The 19338-nt window shown below is 39.3% G+C and overlaps 2 protein-coding genes across 2 annotated transcripts; both read right to left on the bottom strand.

The window, feature by feature from the left end:
* Positions 1–369: 369 nt before the first annotated feature.
* LOC123932658 (olfactory receptor-like protein OLF4) lies at positions 370–1326 on the bottom strand. The gene has a single exon (XM_045991135.1). It carries the CDS (start codon positions 1315–1317, stop codon positions 370–372), a length of 948 nt encoding a protein of 315 aa, XP_045847091.1. The 5' UTR covers positions 1318–1326.
* Positions 1327–14354: 13028 nt separating this feature from the next.
* Positions 14355–15317, bottom strand: LOC123933044 (olfactory receptor 7C1-like). Its single transcript, XM_045991923.1, has one exon. The coding sequence runs from the start codon at positions 15315–15317 to the stop codon at positions 14355–14357; it is 963 nt and encodes a 320-aa protein (XP_045847879.1).
* Positions 15318–19338: the final 4021 nt, after the last annotated feature.

The raw sequence follows: 19338 nt of genomic DNA on the forward strand, positions 1-19338 counted from the left end.
ACATTTGCCAAATGATTAGGAATTTCATGCTTATAAATTAAGAGCTATCATTTGGTCCCTTAGTGTGACGCTTTTATTAATTATAAGAAATATATTTAGAATTTTTGCACTATTTTAATTATGTTGGAATAAAAAAGTAGATAGATTCTTCCCTGTGTCGTCCAGAATGCACCAAGACTTGCAAACGTTTATTTAGCCCAGTGAGAACCATTTCGGGCTTCTGACCCCCTGAATTTGTCAGAGCATAAATGTGTTTTAAACACTAATGTAGTCATTTTACATTAGCATTAGGAACTGAATACAAACATTTATCCAATAAAATTTTGCTCAGGAAACTAAGCTTAAGCAATCTTAGGAACTTGTTCTGTCCTACGACAATTGACCATGTAGAATCTCCCTCACAAAGAATGTTTTCAGAGCCCTCTTTATATCTTTATTCCTCAGGCTGTAGATGAAGGGGTTCAGCATGGGTGTGACCACCGTGTACATCACTGAGGCCACTGCACTTGCGTGGGAGCTCTGGGTAGCAGCAGAGCTAAGATACACACCAAGCATTGTACAATAAAATAAGGAGACAACAGAAAGGTGAGACACACAGGTGGAAAATGCTTTATACTTGCCCCTAGCTGATGATATTCCACGTATGGAGGAAACAATTTTAGAATAAGAGTAAAGGATCCCAGCAAAAGGACCACCACCCAGCATGACAGCTGCAAAATACATCACCAAATTATTAAGAAAGGTATCAGAACAGGCAAGTTGGACCATCTCATTGAGTTCACAAAAAAAGTGAGGGATTTTCACCTCTGTGCAGAAGGAAAGTCGCAACATCATTAAACTTTGCAACAAGGAATTCAGGATGCACATGATCCAGGACAACAGAACCAGCAGTCCACAGAACTGGGGATTCATGGTGACTGTGTAGTGTAGGGGGTGACAGATGGCCACAAAGCGATCATAGGCCATCACACTCAGGAGAAAGACATCCAACACAGCAAAGAGTATGAAAAAATAAATCTGTGTGACACAGCCTGCAAATGTTATGACTTTGCTTTCTGTATGTATATTCATCAGCATCTTAGGGACAGTGGTGGAAGTGGAAAAGATGTCTACAAAGGACAGGTTGGCCAGGAAGAAGTACATGGGAGTGTGGAGGTGAGAGTCAGAGCAGACGGTCAGGATGATGAGCAGGTTACCAACCACCGTGATCAGGTACATGGAGAGGAAAAGTCCAAATATGAGGGGCTGCAGTTCTGGTTCCTCTGAAAATCCCAGAAGAAGAAACTCTGAAATTTGTGTATCATTGCTGGGTTTCATGTGGTGGAGGTGACTTCAAGGACAGAGGCAAACAGCTTGATTAATTTTCATGTGCTTGTATTGTTCACAGATTTAAAATGTTACATTTTTCATTTTGTAGTCTAAATATTCATTTTAATATTTTGCACTTGGTTATGGTCCAATTCAGGGGATCCCCTGCACCATAATAATTATGGAATTTTTCTTCCAATCATTTAATTTACAAAAGGCCATGTATTCCACACTTTCAAGTAAAAAATTATTTCAAATCCCAGAAATACAAATTAAATCCTGGCCATGATTTAAGCCTTTTCTAGGTGATGAGTATAGGGGGCTAAGGAAAAAAATTCCCTATCACTCAATAATGGAGAAGGAATGCACTAACAAATAAGAAAATAAATAGCCTTTCAGAGAGTGGCAGATGGTATGAAGAAAAAGAAAACAGGGATAAAGCAGAGAGTGAATAGGGCATGCTATTTTCATGGGTATGTAAGCCAACTCTGTGAACAAGGTGACATTGCTACAAAAATCTCAATTAAGAGATGGATGAAGTGTGTACCTGGCAGAGGGAATGGCCAGTGCAAAGGCCTTGAAGATGGTACTTGTTCCCAACTGTTCAAGTCAAAAGCGAAGCCAGTGCTACAAGGGGAATGAGCAGGAGGGAGACTGAGGAGAGAAGTCCTCAGACACACTGAGGAGAGAAGTGACCTCTCTTTTACCTCTGAAACCTCAAGGCATAGGGATTTCCTTGTCCCAACTGCCTCTCCCACTGTATTCATCGTGTTGCAAAGGCATCTCATGAATTGAACAAGATCCTCTTCTTAGTGGCCTCTCTTGATTGAATGCTGGCCCCTGTGTTGTGTCACTTTAGGAGTTATGAGTCCTGGCACCTTGCTGTGGGGACAGTTCATACTCTACAAGTCACAAGTCACACACACACACACACACACACACACACACACACACACCACCACCACCACCACCACCACCACCACCACCACCACCACCCTCTCCTGGCTTGTGTTATTCCCTTGTCTTTCTCTGTCCCTGCCACCTCGATTGTGCCAGGAATGAATTCGACCCACATAGGCCATATCAGTGAATTTTCCCCTGCAAAACGCAGAGTTGCCAATTCTTAAGCCTCCCATGGATAAATAACATATTTAAATGTTAAAATATATGATGAAAATAAATAAATAAATTTTTAAAAATCTCCAAAAAATATGTCCACATACATTTTTTTTCTTAAAATTGAGGACTGGGTTAAACAAACACTTCACAAAAAGAAGTGAGTGCTGTGAAGTGTGTAAACCTGGCGATTCACAGACCTGTACCCCTGGGGATAAAAATACATTATATGTTTATTAAAAAAAAAATTTGGAAGGGGAGGCGAACCATAAGAGACTATGGACTCTGAAAAACAACCTGAGGGTTTTGAAGGGTCAGGGGTGAGGGGTTGGGGGAACAGGTGGTGGGTAATGGGGAGGGCACGTTTTGCATGGAGCACTGGGTGTTGTGCAAAAAGAATGAATACTGTTACGCTGAAAAAATAAATAAAATGGAAAAAAATTTAAAAAAAAGAAGTGTGTTACGCTGAAAAAATAAATAAAATGAGAAAAAAAAAAAAAGAAGTGTACATAACACAACAAAAGTTGGACGTTTTTATATGTGATGTACCTCTTGCATCATTTCTGGCCAATTCATTTCTGTGTGGTCTGATAGGGGATGAGGTTAATCCCTTTCTCCCTTCTCTATGTGGCATATTTTATTGATATTATTGAGCTCTGGGTATATATCTCTCTTTTTTGAACCCAGTGGGCACACTCTAATCATCATTCTGGATTTCACCCAATGCGTAAATGGGTCCACAGACCACACTCTACAATCCTGTCCACACCATGACAATTCTTTTTGTACTCAATAATTTGCTTCATATCATTGTGTCTGTGGATATCATTTCATACACACATTTATTTCATTAGGTTCTATCCTCATTGTCATGGTTCATGATTCGAAAGTTCAGGGACTTCACCTTTTTTTTAATTAAATTTTTTTATTTGTTTATTTACAGCATAACAGTGTTCATTGTTTTGGCATCACACCCAGTGCTCCATGCAGTATGTGCCCTCCCTATTACCCACCTTTTTCGTTCATTTTTTTTTTCACCAAGTTTTATGAATATATGTTTTTCATATAAAAAGCCCTAAGAATGTGGGTCGGTTTAGAATGAACAGAATGAAGGTATCACAAAACCAAGTTAAAATGTAAATTGAGTAATTTCAAAACACCCCTTCTAGGCAAAATTGCATGAAAAACCAAAATGAACTAAAACAGGATATAAAATAGCAATTATTAATGATATCAATATGAATCAATAATTAACTTGTCTAGGTCCTAGATACGAAAGAATATAATATATAATGTTCCTAGAATGCTCAGTATTTATTTGTTAAATGAGTTAGAAATTAGATGTCAGTGTATAAGGACATTTACCATGTGGCAAGGTTGTATTTCAATTTCGTTGGAAAGGTGGAATTTCTCAAAGAATGCTGCATAAAGGAAGATCTGTCTGGAAGAATATGAAATCTCTCCCCTCCTTCAGACCTTACAAAAAACCACAGGGCTTATGTCCTCAGGGTAAGTGTAACCAAACAATACAGTAGAACATCAATAAAACTACATGTAAAATTACAGGGGGGCAATAACACTAAATAAAACGAGAAATTCAGAAGTAAGAAGGTAGACATATTTACATAAAATGCAAAGGTTTTATGGTCAAAATATGTTCCAAATGTCAATTGAGAAACAATTATCAGAGGAAATAATTTGAAATACTGATAATTTTTTTAAAAAGAGACAGACAGAAAATAACATATGGGCATCTAATGATAAAGGCCAATCAGAATAGCTATCAAATATATGAAGTTTACTAAACCTGAAGGACACTGTAAGAAAACAAGAAACATCTCTATCATCAGCAGCCTGGGGGAAAAAAATCACAGGCCTGTTGCATTGTTTGTGGTTGGAACTAATTTTATTTTAAAGATCTCGTTTATTCATTCAGGTAGAGGGAAAGAGAGAAGCTGAGCTGAAAGCCCTCTATGGGGCCAGATCCCAGGACCTAGAGATCATGACCTGAACTGAAGGCAGATGCTTAACCATCTGAGCCACCCAGGTACCACTGTGGTTAAAACTTTTAAACTGGTAGCCAAGGGGTTACTGTGAATTTGCTGGCAGAAAAGTAAGTGTTACAAGCTTGAAGGCAGAACCTGAAGATAGTCGTGATCCAAATACTGATATTCTTTACCTCAGGGTTTCTCTGGCTTTGCACATGGACATTCTGCTCAAAGCCTGCCCTGGATGGGGTGTGCCCTGTGCACTGTAGGATGTTTGGGCATTCCTGTCCTCCACACACCCTTCTCCAATGTGACAGGCAAAGCTGGATCCAGGCAGGGATCAATGACGCACAGGGGACAAAATCATACCCAATTAGAACCACATATGAGTGTAACAATCTCAGCATACTTTATCTAGCATTGTTATATTAGCAGATTAATAATAAAGAATATGAAAGACCTTCAAAAGTGTGAGCAGCAGTCACTCTGTGAAATTGACATTAGCACTAATAATACATTAATTACTTAATCAAACAAACAGACAAATACAGTGATCAGTTGTTCTGGGCTAAGTTGAATTGGCTCTCACATGGTGATGGGTCAGTGTTCTAGGCTTCCATTATCTCTGAGCCTGTCATCCATTGTCCACTGGGATTCTAGACTCACCTGGTTGGGGTGTGTGACAAGAAGGTGTCCTTGTGGAAGTCTGAATTCCTCCCTGGATGACAAATGATAGGGACTCAAGCTCTCTCCTCAGATGAGGCAGCAGGAAGGAGTGAAACATCAGCCTCCAGTCAGAATAAGGACTCAGAACAAACAAACAAGAATCATGGCCTTTCCTATCCAAGGTTGCCAGGACTGGCGGACTGGAGATGAGAAAATATTTACAACTCCCTGTGTCTGCTTATTTGCAACACTTCCCTCTTGTGACTCCAAGCCCTAAGCACATGATTCCCCAGTGGGAAAGTTCTCTGGACAGAAAGGTGATTTTTCCAATGAATCTCAGTTCCCAAAAGACTAGGTTAGAGGTCAAGTGAAAACAGTTTTTCTTTTCTTTTCTAGTGTCTTTCCCAGAACTTACCTCTTTCATGATATGTGAATCTTCTAGCATCTTACCTCAGCTTCAAGTTATAATTTTCTCCAAGTCTATGATCCAGTGGCCACCTGGAAAGGGTCTCTTTATCTTCAAAGCATTGATATGTGTTGCAGACCCAGCCCTGCTATCTCCAGACATGGTCTATTATTTTTCTCAGTAAGGTAGAACAGTGGGTTCTTCTGATAATAAACTTTGGCCAGTACACACATTGGCTTCAAGACACATGTGTTGTTACAATTAGGAATTTCTTACTTTATACAAGTTAAGGGCTGTCACTTAGTCCTTTGTCATAAAATACTTGTAATTATAACAGACATGTTTAGATCATTTTAGGTACTGTAATATGAACTTGCATCTTATAGGGATTGTTTGACGTAATTTTTTAAGTATTTTTATTAATGTATAATGAATTATTTCCCCGAGGGGTACAGGTCTGTGAATCATCAGGCTTACACATTTCACAGCATTCATCATAGCACATACCCTCCCTAATGTCCATAATAATTTTTATAAAAATTTCATCCTTAAATATATAGCAATACAAGCCTTTCTTAAGAAACAAGAAAGGTCTCAAATACACAATATAGCCCAACACCTAAAGGAGCTGGAGAAAGAACAACAAAGAAGGTCTAAACACAGCAGGAGAAGAGAAATCATAAAGATCAGACCAGAAATCAATGAAATAGAAACAACAACAAAAAAAAAAACCAGTAGAACAAATCAACAAACCTAGCAGCTGGTTCTTTGAAAGAATTAATAAGATTGATAAACCCTTGGCCAGACTTGTCAGAAAGAAAAGAGAAAGGACCCAAATAAATAAGATCATGAATGAAAGGGGAGCAGTCACAACCAACACCAAAGAAATACAAAAAATTATAAGAACATATTAAGCAACAATATGCCAGCAAATTTGACAATCTGGAAGAAATGGATGCATTCCTAGAGACATATAAACTACCACAACAGAACCAGGAAGAAATAGAAAACCTGAACAGACCCATAACCAGTAAGGACATTGAAGCAGTCATCAAAAATCTCCCAACAAACAAGAGCCCAAGGCCAGACAGCTTCCCAGGGGAATTCTACCAAACATTATAAGAATTAGTACCTATTCTCCAGAAACTGTTCCAAAAAATAGAAATGGAAGGAAAATGTCCAAACTCATTTTCTGCTGTACAGAAGCTTTTATCCTGATGAAGTCCCAGAAGTTCATTTTGCTGCTTTTCCCTTGCCTTTGGAGGCACGTCTTGCAAGAAGTTGCTGTGGCCAATGTCAAAGAGGTTACTGTGTATGCTCTCCTATAGGATTTTGATGGATTCCCATCTCACATTGAGGTCTTTCATCCCTTTGGAGCTTATCTTTCTGTATTCTGTAAGGATACAGTTTCATTCTTCTACATGTAGCTGTCCAATTTACCCAGTACCACTTATTGAAGAGACTGTGTTTTTCCATTGGATATTTTTTCCTGATTTGTCAAAGATTAGTTGGCCCTATTGTTCGGGGTCCATTTCTAGCTCTCTATTCTGTCCAGTCAATCTGTGTGACAGTTTTTGTGCCAGTACCACATTGTCTTGATGATCATAGCTTTGCCATATAGCCTGAAGTCAGGCATTGTGGTGCTCTCAGTTTTGTTTTTCTTTTTCAAAATTTCCTTGGTGATTCAGGGTCTTTTCTGGTTCCACACAAATTTTAGGATTGTTTGTTCAGCTCTTTGAAAAATGCCAATTGTGTTTTAATATGGATGGCTTTGAAAGTGCAAGTTGAAAAAAATGCCCAGCATCACTAGCCACTAGAAAAATATAAATGGAAACCATAATGAGATACCACCTTACACCAGTTAAAATGGCAAAAATTAGTGAACCAAGAAAGAACAAATACTGGTGAGGATGTGGAGGAAGATGAACCCTCTTACACTGTTGGTGGGAATGCAAGCTTGTACAGCCACTCTGGAAAACTGTATGGAAGTTCCTCAAGATGTTAAAAATAAAGCTACCATTAGACCCAGAAATTGCACTACTAGGTATTACCCCAAAGATACATATGTAGTGAAAAGAAGGAGTACATGCACCCCAACGTTCATCACAGCAATGTCCACAATAACCAAACTGAGGAAGGAGAGAAGATGCCCTTCAACAGACGAATGGATAAAGATGTGGTACATATATATACTGGAATATTATTCAGTCATCATAAAGGATGAATAACCACCATTTGCATCAACATACATGGAACTGGAGGGGATTAAGCTAAGTGAAATAAGTCAAGCAAAGAAAGACAAGTACCATATGGTTTTACTCATATGTGGAACATAAGCAATAGAAAGAGGATCATAGGGGAAGGGAGGGAAATCTGAAGGGGAAGAAATCAGAGAAGAACCATGAGAGACTATGAACCCTGGGAAACAGATTGAGGGTTTCTGAGGGGAGGAGGGTGGGACGAGGGGGTTACTGGGTGATGGGTATTAAGGAGGGCACATGTTGTTATGAGCACTGGTTGTCATACATAACCAATGCATCATTAAACACTGCATCAAGAAATAATGATGTACTATACATGGGCTAATGGAACACTATTTTTTTAATTTTTTATTTTTAATGGAACATAATTTAAATAATTAAGGAAATGAATAAGTAAATAAATAAACAGACATGTCACTTTAAAAAAAAATATTTCGGAAGGGGGGTCAAGATGGCAGGAGCCTGGCCAGACGGAATTACCAAAACACGCGCGTCCCACACCCTCGCCTGGGAGAGGTGCGCACAGGTACTAGCCTAGACACTGGCATCCTGAAAAACCAGGCACTCCCAGCCTGCGCAGCAAGAAAATCTCAGTGTGTGATCGCTGCTTGGAACCTCTCTGGCAGTCTGGAGCTGCCCAGACAGCCGCGTCTGCCATGGTATTGGGCACAAGGAGGAGATCTGCATCCCCAGGGATCGTGACTCAGAACCTATTCTGCCAGCAGCTCTGCAGAGCATTCTGACACTTCTCTCTGAGAGGGAGGTTGGGGTGCAGTTTGCTCTCCTCTAAACCTCCAAAAACCATCAAAAGCTGTCAAGGCAAGAGAAAACAGATGAAAGAACATAAAAACCTCTAGAGAACAAAAGCCTGAAAAAAATGGTTTCCTCAGAGCCCAACCCCTTGAGGGGGGTGGGAGGACCTAACTCAGGGAACATCACTGTCTGAAAACCCACGTGGCAAGCCCCTCCCCCAGAAAACCAACCAGGAAGGAAGAAAAAAAAAAGAAGATGACAAGAGAACAACCACCACTACTTCAAAAATACAACTTTTATTTTTAACTCTTTACCACTATTCTGGTTCTTTTCTTTTTATACATATAGATAATTTTTAACCTATATACCATCACAGTGATATGTCCAGTACATCAAATTCCTTAATAACCTTCTAACATGAACTTTTTGTTACATACACCCAAGTTTTTCTTTTGCTTTTCTATTTTTGTTTAATTCTTTTAAAATTTGAATTTAGTTTAGTCTAGTTTATTCTTTTTTAATTTTTATTTTCTAATATACATATAGAATTAAACTTCAAGGTAATCCCCTTTCCCCAATCAATGCTACCCGTATAGGTAAACCAATTTTTAATCCCCCTTTAATTTAGGAAAGTTGAGTGCCTTAACAAAAACATCAAGTTACATCCAGGAAGAATCAAAATAACCCTCCTCGCCCACACTGAGAATTTATAACCACTCTCCCATCTTTTCCTTCTACCAGGGTTTCTGTGTATTTGTGTATGTCCTGATAGTATATAAATAATATACTTGGGGGGCGCCTGGGTGGCTCAGTGGTTTAAGCCTCTGCCTTCGGCTCAGGTCATGATCTCAGGGTCCTGGGATCGAGCCCCGCATCGGGCTCTCTGCTCAGTGGCGAGCCTGTTTCTCCCTCTCTCTCTGCCTACCTCTCTGCCTGCTTGTGACCTCTCTCTCTGTCAAATAAATAAATAAAATATTTAAAAAAATAATAATAATAATATACTTGGGGTTCTTGCTGATGAGGTTCTTCCTTTTTTTTGCTTTTATATCTATTTTTTTCTCTTCTCATGTACTTTCATCAGTCTTTTTGTTTCTCTGTTTTTGTTTGTATACTTCATAAATCTTACCATGGGACCCATTTGGGCTGAGCCTTTTCTTTTATCTTCCGTGGTTTTTTTTTTCCTCTCTCTCTCTCTCTCTCTCTCTCTCTTTTCTTTTCTTTTCTTTTTTTGTCTATTTCTTCTCTATTTCTTTTTCCTTTCTTTTTTCTCTCATTGGGGTGGGGAATCCTGATTGCACAGAAGTGTTCCACGGTGCACATTGACTGCACCACAATTGATACATCTAGCTGCATCTGTTCAGTCATCTCTTACCGAAATGACTAGGAGGAGGAATGCCCAACATAAGGAAAATACAGAGGATGGACCTTCTGCAACAGAGCTAATGGCTATCGACATACACAATATGTTGGAAAAGGAATTCAGGCTAACAATTATCCATACAATAGCTAGGTTGGAGAAAGCCACGGATGACCAAACAGAAATGATTAGGGCAGAACTGAAAGCCACCAGGGATGATGTTCAAAATGCTCTCAATGAATTCCAATCTAATCTAAATTCTCTAAAAGCTAGGGTAACTGAGACAGAAGATAGAATTAGTGATCTGGAGGACAAACAGATAGAGAGAAAAGATCAGGAGGAAGACTGGAACAAACAGCTCAGAAGCCACGAAAACAGAATCAGGGAAATAAATGATGCCATGAAACGTTCCAACGTCAGAATTATTGGAATCCCTGAAGGGGTGGAAAAAGAAAGAATTCTAGAAAATACAGTGGAATGAGTTGTCTATGAAAATTTCCCCAATCTCACGAATGGAAAAAATGTTCATGTACTAGAGGCAGAGCGGTTTCCTCCAAGACTTTAGATTCTAGGAAGTCCTCACAGCACCTCATAGTTAGAATGAAGAATTATGCTTCTAGACAGACCCTCTTAAAATCAGCTAGGACAAAGAGGCTCCTTACATACAGAGGAAAGCCCATTAGAATAACATCAGACCTGTCCACGAGACCTGCAAGCAAGGAAGGGCTGGAAAAATATATTCAGAGTACTAAATGAGAAGAACATGCAACCAAAAATACTCTATCCAGAAAGACTGACATTCAAAATGGATGGAGAGATAAAGAGTTTCCAAGACTGGCAAGGCTTAAAAGACTATGCAATCACAAAGACGACACTGCAGGAAATATTAAGGGGGGGTCCTATAAATGAGAAAAAAATCCTAAGAATATCATTGAACAGAAATATAGAAACAATCTACAGACAGAAAGACTTCAAAGGTAACACGATGTCAATCACAACCTATCTCTCAATAATCACTCTCAATGTGAATGGCCTAAATGCACCCATAAAATGACACAGGGCTGCAGATTGGATAAAATGACAGGACCCATCCATATGTTGTCTACAGGAGACCCATTTCAAACCTAAGGATACACCCAGACTGAAAGTGAAGGGATGGAGAAGCATCTTTCATGCCAATGGGCCTCAAAAGAAGGCCGGGGTAGCGATTCTCATATCAGATAAATTAGATTTTAAACTAAAGACTGTAGTCAGAGATACAGAAGGACACTACATAATTCTTAAAGGGACTATCCACCAAGATGATCTAACAATTGTAAATATCTACGCCCCCAATATGGGAGCACCCAATTACATAAGAAAACTATTAATCAAGATAAAGAGTCATATTGATATGAATACAATAATAGTAGGAGATCTTAATATGCCTCTCTAAGTAATAAACAGATCGTCAAAGCAGAAAATTAATAAAGAAATAAGAGCATTGAATGAAACATTGGACCAGATGGACCTCATAGATATATACAGAACATTCCACCCTAAAACAACAGAATACTCATTCTTCTGAAGTGCACATGGAACCATCTCCAGATTAGACCACATACTAGGTCACAAAGCAGGACTCAACCTATACCAAAAGACTGAGATTATTCCCTGCATATTCTCAGATCACAATGCTTTGAAACTGGAACTCAATCACAAGGAAAAGTTCAGAAGGAACTCAAACACCTGGAAGCTAAAGACCACCTTGCTTCAGAATGCTTGGATCAACCAGGAGATCAAAGATGAACTTAAACAATTCATGGAAACCAATGAGAATGAAGACACTTCAGTCCAAAACCTATGGGATATAGCAAAGGCGGTTCCAAGGGGGAAATACATAGCCATCCAAGCCTCCCTCAAAAAAATTGAAAGATCCAGAATACACCAGCTGTCTCTACACCTTAAAGAACTGGAGAATCAACAACAAATCAAACCAACTCCACACGCAAGAGGGGAAATAATCAAGATTAGAGCAGAGATCAATGAGGTAGAAACAAGAGATACAGTAGAACATATCAATGAAACTAGAACCTGGATTTTGAAAGAATCAACAAGATCGATAAACCATTGGCCACACTAATCCAAAAGAAAAGAAAGAAAGTCCAAATTCATAAAAACATGAATGAAAAGGGAGAGATCACAACTAACACCAAGGAAATAGAAACAATCATCAGAAATTATTACCAACAGTTATATGCCAATAAGCTAAGGAATCTAGATGAAATGGATGCATTCCTGGAAAACTATAAACTCCTAAAATTGAACCAGGAAGAAATTGACAACCTGAATAGACCGATATCTAGTAACGAGATTGAAGCATTGATCAAAAACCTCCCAAAAAACAAGAGCCCAGGACCTGACGGATTCCCTGGGGAATTCTATCAAACTTTCAAAAAAGAAATAACACCTATTCTCCTAAAGTGGTTCCAAAAAACTGAAACAGAAGGAAAACTTCCAGACTCTTTTTATGAAGCCAGCATTACCCTGATCCCCAAACCAGGCAAAGACCCTACCAAAAAGGATAATTTCAGACCAATATCACTGATGAATATGGATGCTAATATTATCAACAAGATCCTGGCAAACAGGATCCAGCAGCACATTAAAAAGATTATCCACCATGACCAGGTGGGATTCATCCCTGGGTTGCAAGGATGGTTCAACATTCACAAATGAATCAATGTGATAGAACAAATCAATAAGAGAAGAGAGAAAAACCACATGGTCCTCTCAATGGAGAATGCAGAAAAAGCATTTGACAAAATCCAGCATCCATTCCTGATGAAAACGCTTCAAAGTATAGGGATAGAGGGAACATTCCTGAACTTCATAAAATGTATCTATGAAAGACCCACAGCAAATATCATCCTCAATGGGAAAAAGCTCACAGCCTTCCCGTTGAGATCAGGAACACAACAAGGATGCCCACTCTCACCACTCTTGTTCAACATAGTATTAGAAGTCCTAGCAATGGCAATCCGACAACAAAGAGAAATAAAAGGTATCCAAATTGGTAAGGAAGAAGTCGAACTCTCTCTCTTCGCAGATGACATGATCCTTTATATGGAAAACCCCAAAGACTCCACCCACAAACTACTAGAACTCATACAGCAATTCAGTAATGTGGAAGGTCACAAAGTCCATGTACAGAAATCAATGGCTTTCTTATACACTAACAATGAAAATACAGAAATGCAAATTAGAGAATCGGTTCCATTTATTATAGCACCAAGAACCTGGGTTATAGCACCAAGATACCTGGGAATAAACCTAACCAAAGAGGTAAAGTATCTGTACTTGAGGAACTACAGAACACTCATGAAAGAAATTGAAGAAGACACGAAAAGATGGAAGACCATTCCATGCTCTTGGATCGGAAGAATAAACATTTTCAAAATGTCTATACTGCCTAGAGCAATCTATACTTTTAATGCCATTCCAATCAAAATTCCACTGGTATTTTTCAAAGAGCTGGAGCAAATAATCCTAAAATTTGTATGGAATCAGAAGAGACCCTGAATTGCTAAGGAAATGTTGAAAAACAAAAACAAAACTGGTGGCATCACATTGCCTGATTTCAAGCTTTACTACAAAGCTGTGGTCACCAAGACAGCGTGATACTGGCATAAAAACAGACACATAGACCAGTGGAACAGAGTGGAGAGCCCAGATATGGACCCTCAACTCTATGGTCAAATAATCTTCGACAAAACAGGAAAAAATATACAATGGAAAAAGAGAGTCTCTTCAATAAATGGTGCTGGGAAAATGGGACAGCGATATGTAGAAAAAATGAAACTCGACCATTCTCTTACACCATACACAAAGATAAACTCGAAATGGATAAAAGACCTCAGTGTGAGACAGGAATCCATCAGAATCCTAGAGGAGAACATAGGCAGTGACCTCTTCGATATCAGCCATAGCAGCTTCTTTCAAGATATGTCTCCAAAGGCAAAGGAAACAAAAGCGAAAATGAACTTTTGGGACTTCATCAAGATCAAAAGCTTCTGCACAGCAAAGGAAACAGTCAACAACACAAAGAGATAACCCACGGAATGGGAGAAGATATTTGCAAATGACAGTACAGACAAAAGGCTGATATCCAGGATCTATAAAGAACTTCTCAAACTCAACACACATAAAAGTGATAATCAGGTCAAAAAATAGACAGAAGACATGAACAGACACTTCTCCAATGAAGGCATACTGTTATGCTGAAAAGAAATTTTTTAAAAAATTATACTATAAAATTTAAAAAAAAAAGAAAAAGAAAGTGAATATTACTGGTTATAAAGTGAAAGTTGAAACCCAGGTTATAACCTGTAAAAACATAGAGAAGACAAGGAATCCTCAAGGAAAGAACTGCTTTAAAATGGGTACACTTGGGGAAACAATAAAAATAATGGATGAAGGAAGCCAGGATTTCTCAGCCTGTATATTAGGTGTCCAGCTACTCAGGAGTGTCCTGTAATGGTCCTGACACTGTGTGGCACCATCCTGATGAATAGCCTGCTCAGGGCTCTCTTCATGTCCCTGTTCCTCAAGCTGTAGATGAAGGGGTTCATCATGGGGGTGACAATGGTATACATCACCGAGGCCACCAGACTCATCCTGGAGGATGAAGTTGCTGCAGAACTGAGGTAGACACCAAGGCCCGTGCCATAGAACAAGGAGACCATGGAAAGGTGAGACCCACACGTGGAAAAGGCTTTGTACTTCCCTGCAGCTGAGGAAATGCTGAGTATGGAGGAAATAATTTGATAGTAAGACAACAGTATTGCATGGAAAGGAATCACGGCCAGAAGTCCAGTTGCAGAATACACCACTATGTTATTGATGAGGGTGTCAGAACAGGCAAGCTTCAGGATTTCAGGAAGATCACAAAAAAAGTGTGGAATTTCCATGTTTGTGCAGAAGGACAGCCTCAAAAGGGTCAAGGTCTCGAGCAGGGAGCCCATGACACTGATGCACCAGGACCCCAGGGCCAACAGCCCACAGAACTTGGGGTTCATGATGACTGAGTAGTGCAGGGGGTGACAGATGGCCACAAAGCGGTCATAGGCCATCACAGTCAGGAGTAAATTGTCCAGGCATCCAAATACAATGAAGAAGAATATCTGGCTGAGGCACTCTTCATATGTTATGGCTTTTCTTTGAGTCTGGATGTTCATCAGCATCTTGGGGACTGTGGTGGAGGTGAAACAGAGGTCAGCAAATGACAGGTTGGAGAGGAAGAAGTACATGGGCACGTGGAGATGGGAGTCTGAGCAGATGGCTAGGAAGATGAGCAGGTTCCCTGTGAATGTGACCAAGTATATGAACAGGAACAGCCCAAAGAGCATGAACAGAATCTCTGAAGTCACTGAAAACCCCAGGAGGATAAATTCTGAAGTATGTGTTTGATTTCCTGATTCCATGTGGATGAAATAACTAGCAGGAAAGGGAATAAAATCAACATCCAGTGATCATCACAGTGAAAACACAGAAATGTGATTGTCTTTAATTTCAGGTGAGTGGATTAATAAAGTAGTACCCTGTTATAATTGGGTAATTTGAAATGCTTCCATCCTTCCCTCTGCTGCCACTACCATCTGGAAATCTAGTCCTAACCCCAAAGCAGTTATGTCCTTTATAGCCTGGTTACTGAGAGTGTGGTCCATGGGCCAGCAGGAGATAAAAGTTGAAGGATTGGAAGCCACACATGATCTGTGGTCATGATGTGTGGAAGCCACACATGCAGGAGCAGCATTGCCCAGAGCTGCTTTGAATGCAGAGTCCCACGCCACATTCAGACTTGCTGAATCTGAACCCACATTGTGACAAGATCACAGTGGCTTCCCAAAGGCATTTCTCCTTCGTGACTGAGGAGAGCTGGCATAGATCATGTGTGGCTTCCAATCCTTCAACTTTTATCTCCTCACTTTTATTTTCCCCTACACCTTCCCTCAAACCTCCTTACTCCATATGTAGGCAAAAATAGGAGCTCAAATAAGAATTAACATGGAGAAAGAACCTAGATGTCCATCAACAGATGAATGGATAAAGAAGATGTGGTATATATACACAATGGAATACTATGCAGCCATCAAAAGAAATGAAATCTTGCCTTTTGCGACGACGTGGACGGAACTAGAGGGTATCATGCTTAGTGAAATAAGTCAATTGGAGAAAGACAACTATCATATGATCTCCCTGATATGAGGACATGGAGATGCAACATGGGGGGTTAGGGGGATAGGAGAAGAATAAATGAAACAAGATGGGATTGGGAGGGAGACAAACCACAAATGACTCTTAATCTCAAAAAACAAACTGGGGGCACGTACTGCATGGAGCACTGGGTGTGATGCCAAAACAATGAACACTGTTATGCTGTAAATAAACAAATAAAAATAAATATTAAAAAATTTTAAAAAAAAATAACAAACTGGGGGTTGCTGGGGGGGAGGTGGAGGGTATGTGCTATCGTGAGTGCTGTGAAGTGTGTAAACCTGGCGATTCACAGACCTGTACCCCTGGGGATAAAAATACATTATATGTTTATTTAAAAAAAATTGGAAGGGGAGGCAAACCATAAGAGACTATGGACTCTGAAAAACAACCTGAGGGTTTTGAAGGGGCGGGAGTGGGAGGTTGGGGGAACCAGGTGGTGGGTAATAGGGAGGGCACGTATTGCATGGAGCACTGGGTGTTGTGCAAAAACAATGAATACTGTTACACTGAAAAAAATAAATAAATTTATTAAAAAAAGAATTAACATGGAGGACATGGGGAGATGTAGAGGAGAAAGGAGTTGGGGGAAATTGGAGGGGGAGATGAACCATGAGAGACTATGGACTCTGAAAAACAATCTGAGGATTTTGAAGGGGAGAGAAATGGGAAGTTGGGTGAGCCTGATGGTGGGTATTATGGAGGGCACATATTGCATGGAGAACTGGGTGTGGTGCATAAACAATGAATTCTGGTACACTGAAAAGAAATTTAAAAATAAAAAATTATAATAAAAAAATAGGAGCTCAATGAATAAGAGGAACTCAATAATTAGCTCAATAGGACCTCTTCTGCCAGCCATCTGTGTGTAGTCAATAATTTTCATCCATTGGTCTTGACCAATTATAAATCCTATATTTAGTTTTTAACACAAATATCTGTAACTTTCACAATGATTTCATTTGTTATGTGAGCAGATTATACTATTTTTCATGGTCATTTTGTGACACTCTGTTCTGTCACTTGAAAACCAGCCTTTATGCCTTATTTCTTTTATCCTTGAGTGGAATTTTTAAGTTTTAAGTTCATGCTGATATTATACTTGGGCATTTTTTGTTTTCAAGGTAAAGATTCAGAGCTTGGTACACATACATAGCACACATGTACTTCAAAAACTGTTCTCAGTGTGCCTGGGTGGCACAATCAGTCAAGTGTCCAAACCTTGGTTTCAGCTCATGTCACTTGATTTCAGGTGGTGAGCTTGAGCCCCACGTCAGGCTGGGCCCTCAGTGCAGAGTCTACTTAAGATTCTGTATTCTTCTCATTCAAATAAATCAATAAATCTTAAGAGAAAAAAGGAAATGCACCAATAAAATAAATTGTTAATGACAGAGGAGAAGATGGAGTAGGGAACTCCTATTCAAGAAAGCATTGAAAATCCTGGGGAAAACTATCAGTATCAACATTATCAGGAATCTAAAAAATAGTTGATGGTTTTCAACAAGGATGTGAACTTTTGGTTCCTCATTAAATTCCCTTAAAACATGTGTGAATCCAAAAGCATAGGGGTTCTTCTGTAGAGGAAGCATTTTCTTCTTCAGCTTTGGCCTCCCTTCTGAAGAAAGACCAAGGAAATGATCCCAGAGTTCCTGAGCCAGGAGTTCTCCATACTCAAAGGGAACAAGATACACATTCGTTCAAAGCCTATTGAAATTCTGGTACCTTCATTCAGAGATATGCTGACACTCCCTGAATGCACCCATCCTCACCTAAGACAATCCCAAGAGCACTTCCATGTCTCTAATGTTGATCCACTGAGGGAGGACCCCAAAAATAGAAATGATTTCAAGGATGAGAGACAAAGAGAAGTGACACGCACCCAGGATCTGATAATAATGTTTTCAGGTTACGAATTGCAGAGCACAGAGTTCTGTCCTGTCATTTCATATAAGATCAGTATATAAAAATTATAATAGCTCCAGGAAATATTAATTTGAATATCAGTAGGATCAAATGGTGACTTGTTATTTGGAGCCACCATATTAGTGTTAATGCAGCTAAACAAGATGGTGCCATTAGCCTCTACTACGCAGAAATCTGAATACTTTCATAGATCATATGGGGTAGGTAATTTTAACTTTGATTAAGGTTTACTACTGATTTTTACAGTATATTTTAATACTTGAACCATGATAATAGTTGTCCTGCGTCACCTCTCCCACAGTGTGACCACTACCCCATGTGTGATTCCTCTAGCCTACATTAAGAAACATTTCAAGTACTTTAAAATGTGTTTTGAATTCTGTAAAGGGAATTAACATTTCTCCTTCGCTCACACAATGTGACTTTCATGAGAATTGAGGAGATCACTGACGTTCTGCCTTAGTGTCAGGAAGAGTCATGCTTCTAACAAGCAATTGTATGTTTTCATGTTATGGATACCGTGACTCTTTTAATTGATCATTGAGCCAGAGATTGGCTACATAACATATCCATTCTCCTATTCCCTGTTGTCAGACACTGATTATATTTGGACATGGTCACACAACCAGATAAGATACTGTATTTCTCAATTTCACCTTAAATCCTGGACAGTTGGTGGAGAGTATAAGAATTTATCAAGTAGGAATACTTGAATGCTCTTTATAATTAATTTCCTTTTCTATCTTTTCCTTGCATAGAATTCATGCATGACACTGGGACTCCCACAGCTGATGTATCCTGGAAAACCACACACTATGGAACTGGAAGCAGAGATAGAATGAACCTTGTCCCCTCACATTAGCATACAGACGTCATTCACTTTCTTTGGCAATGGAGACAAATTATCCCTAATTGAATATGGACACTTTTTCTTCTTAGTTTTTTTACCTACATGGTCAAATTTCCTCCTAACAGCATAAATTGAGTCCTTTTTCTTCATTGGAATTATCAGAGTTCTATCAAGTGCCCAATTCTCACAACAATGTAACATTTGGGGGTAGATATTTGGTTTACTTCTGTAATTATCCACCTGGTTTTATGTCCCATTTCCTTCAACCATAATATTTATCTTGTCATAAACATTTAAGGTATTTTGGATTGTCCTAAGCATTGTGTAGGTTCCTCAAATGTCTTTTGGAATGTGTCATGAATGAGCGAATGAGTAAATAAACGGTGTTTTTCAGCTGGTATCATGTCCTGGACACTCAATTCATCACATCTGCCCTTCCACAAACATTCTCTGAT

Source organism: Meles meles, chromosome 20 (assembly GCF_922984935.1).
Source record: "Meles meles chromosome 20, mMelMel3.1 paternal haplotype, whole genome shotgun sequence".
Classification (NCBI taxonomy): domain Eukaryota; kingdom Metazoa; phylum Chordata; class Mammalia; order Carnivora; family Mustelidae; genus Meles; species Meles meles.

What these genes read in the sequence shown, in the direction of transcription:
- LOC123932658 (XM_045991135.1), bottom strand. Translation starts at nt 1,317, where the DNA reads ATGAAACCCAGCAATGATACACAAATTTCAGAGTTTCTTCTTCTGGGA.
- LOC123933044 (XM_045991923.1), bottom strand. Translation starts at nt 15,317, where the DNA reads ATGGAATCAGGAAATCAAACACATACTTCAGAATTTATCCTCCTGGGG.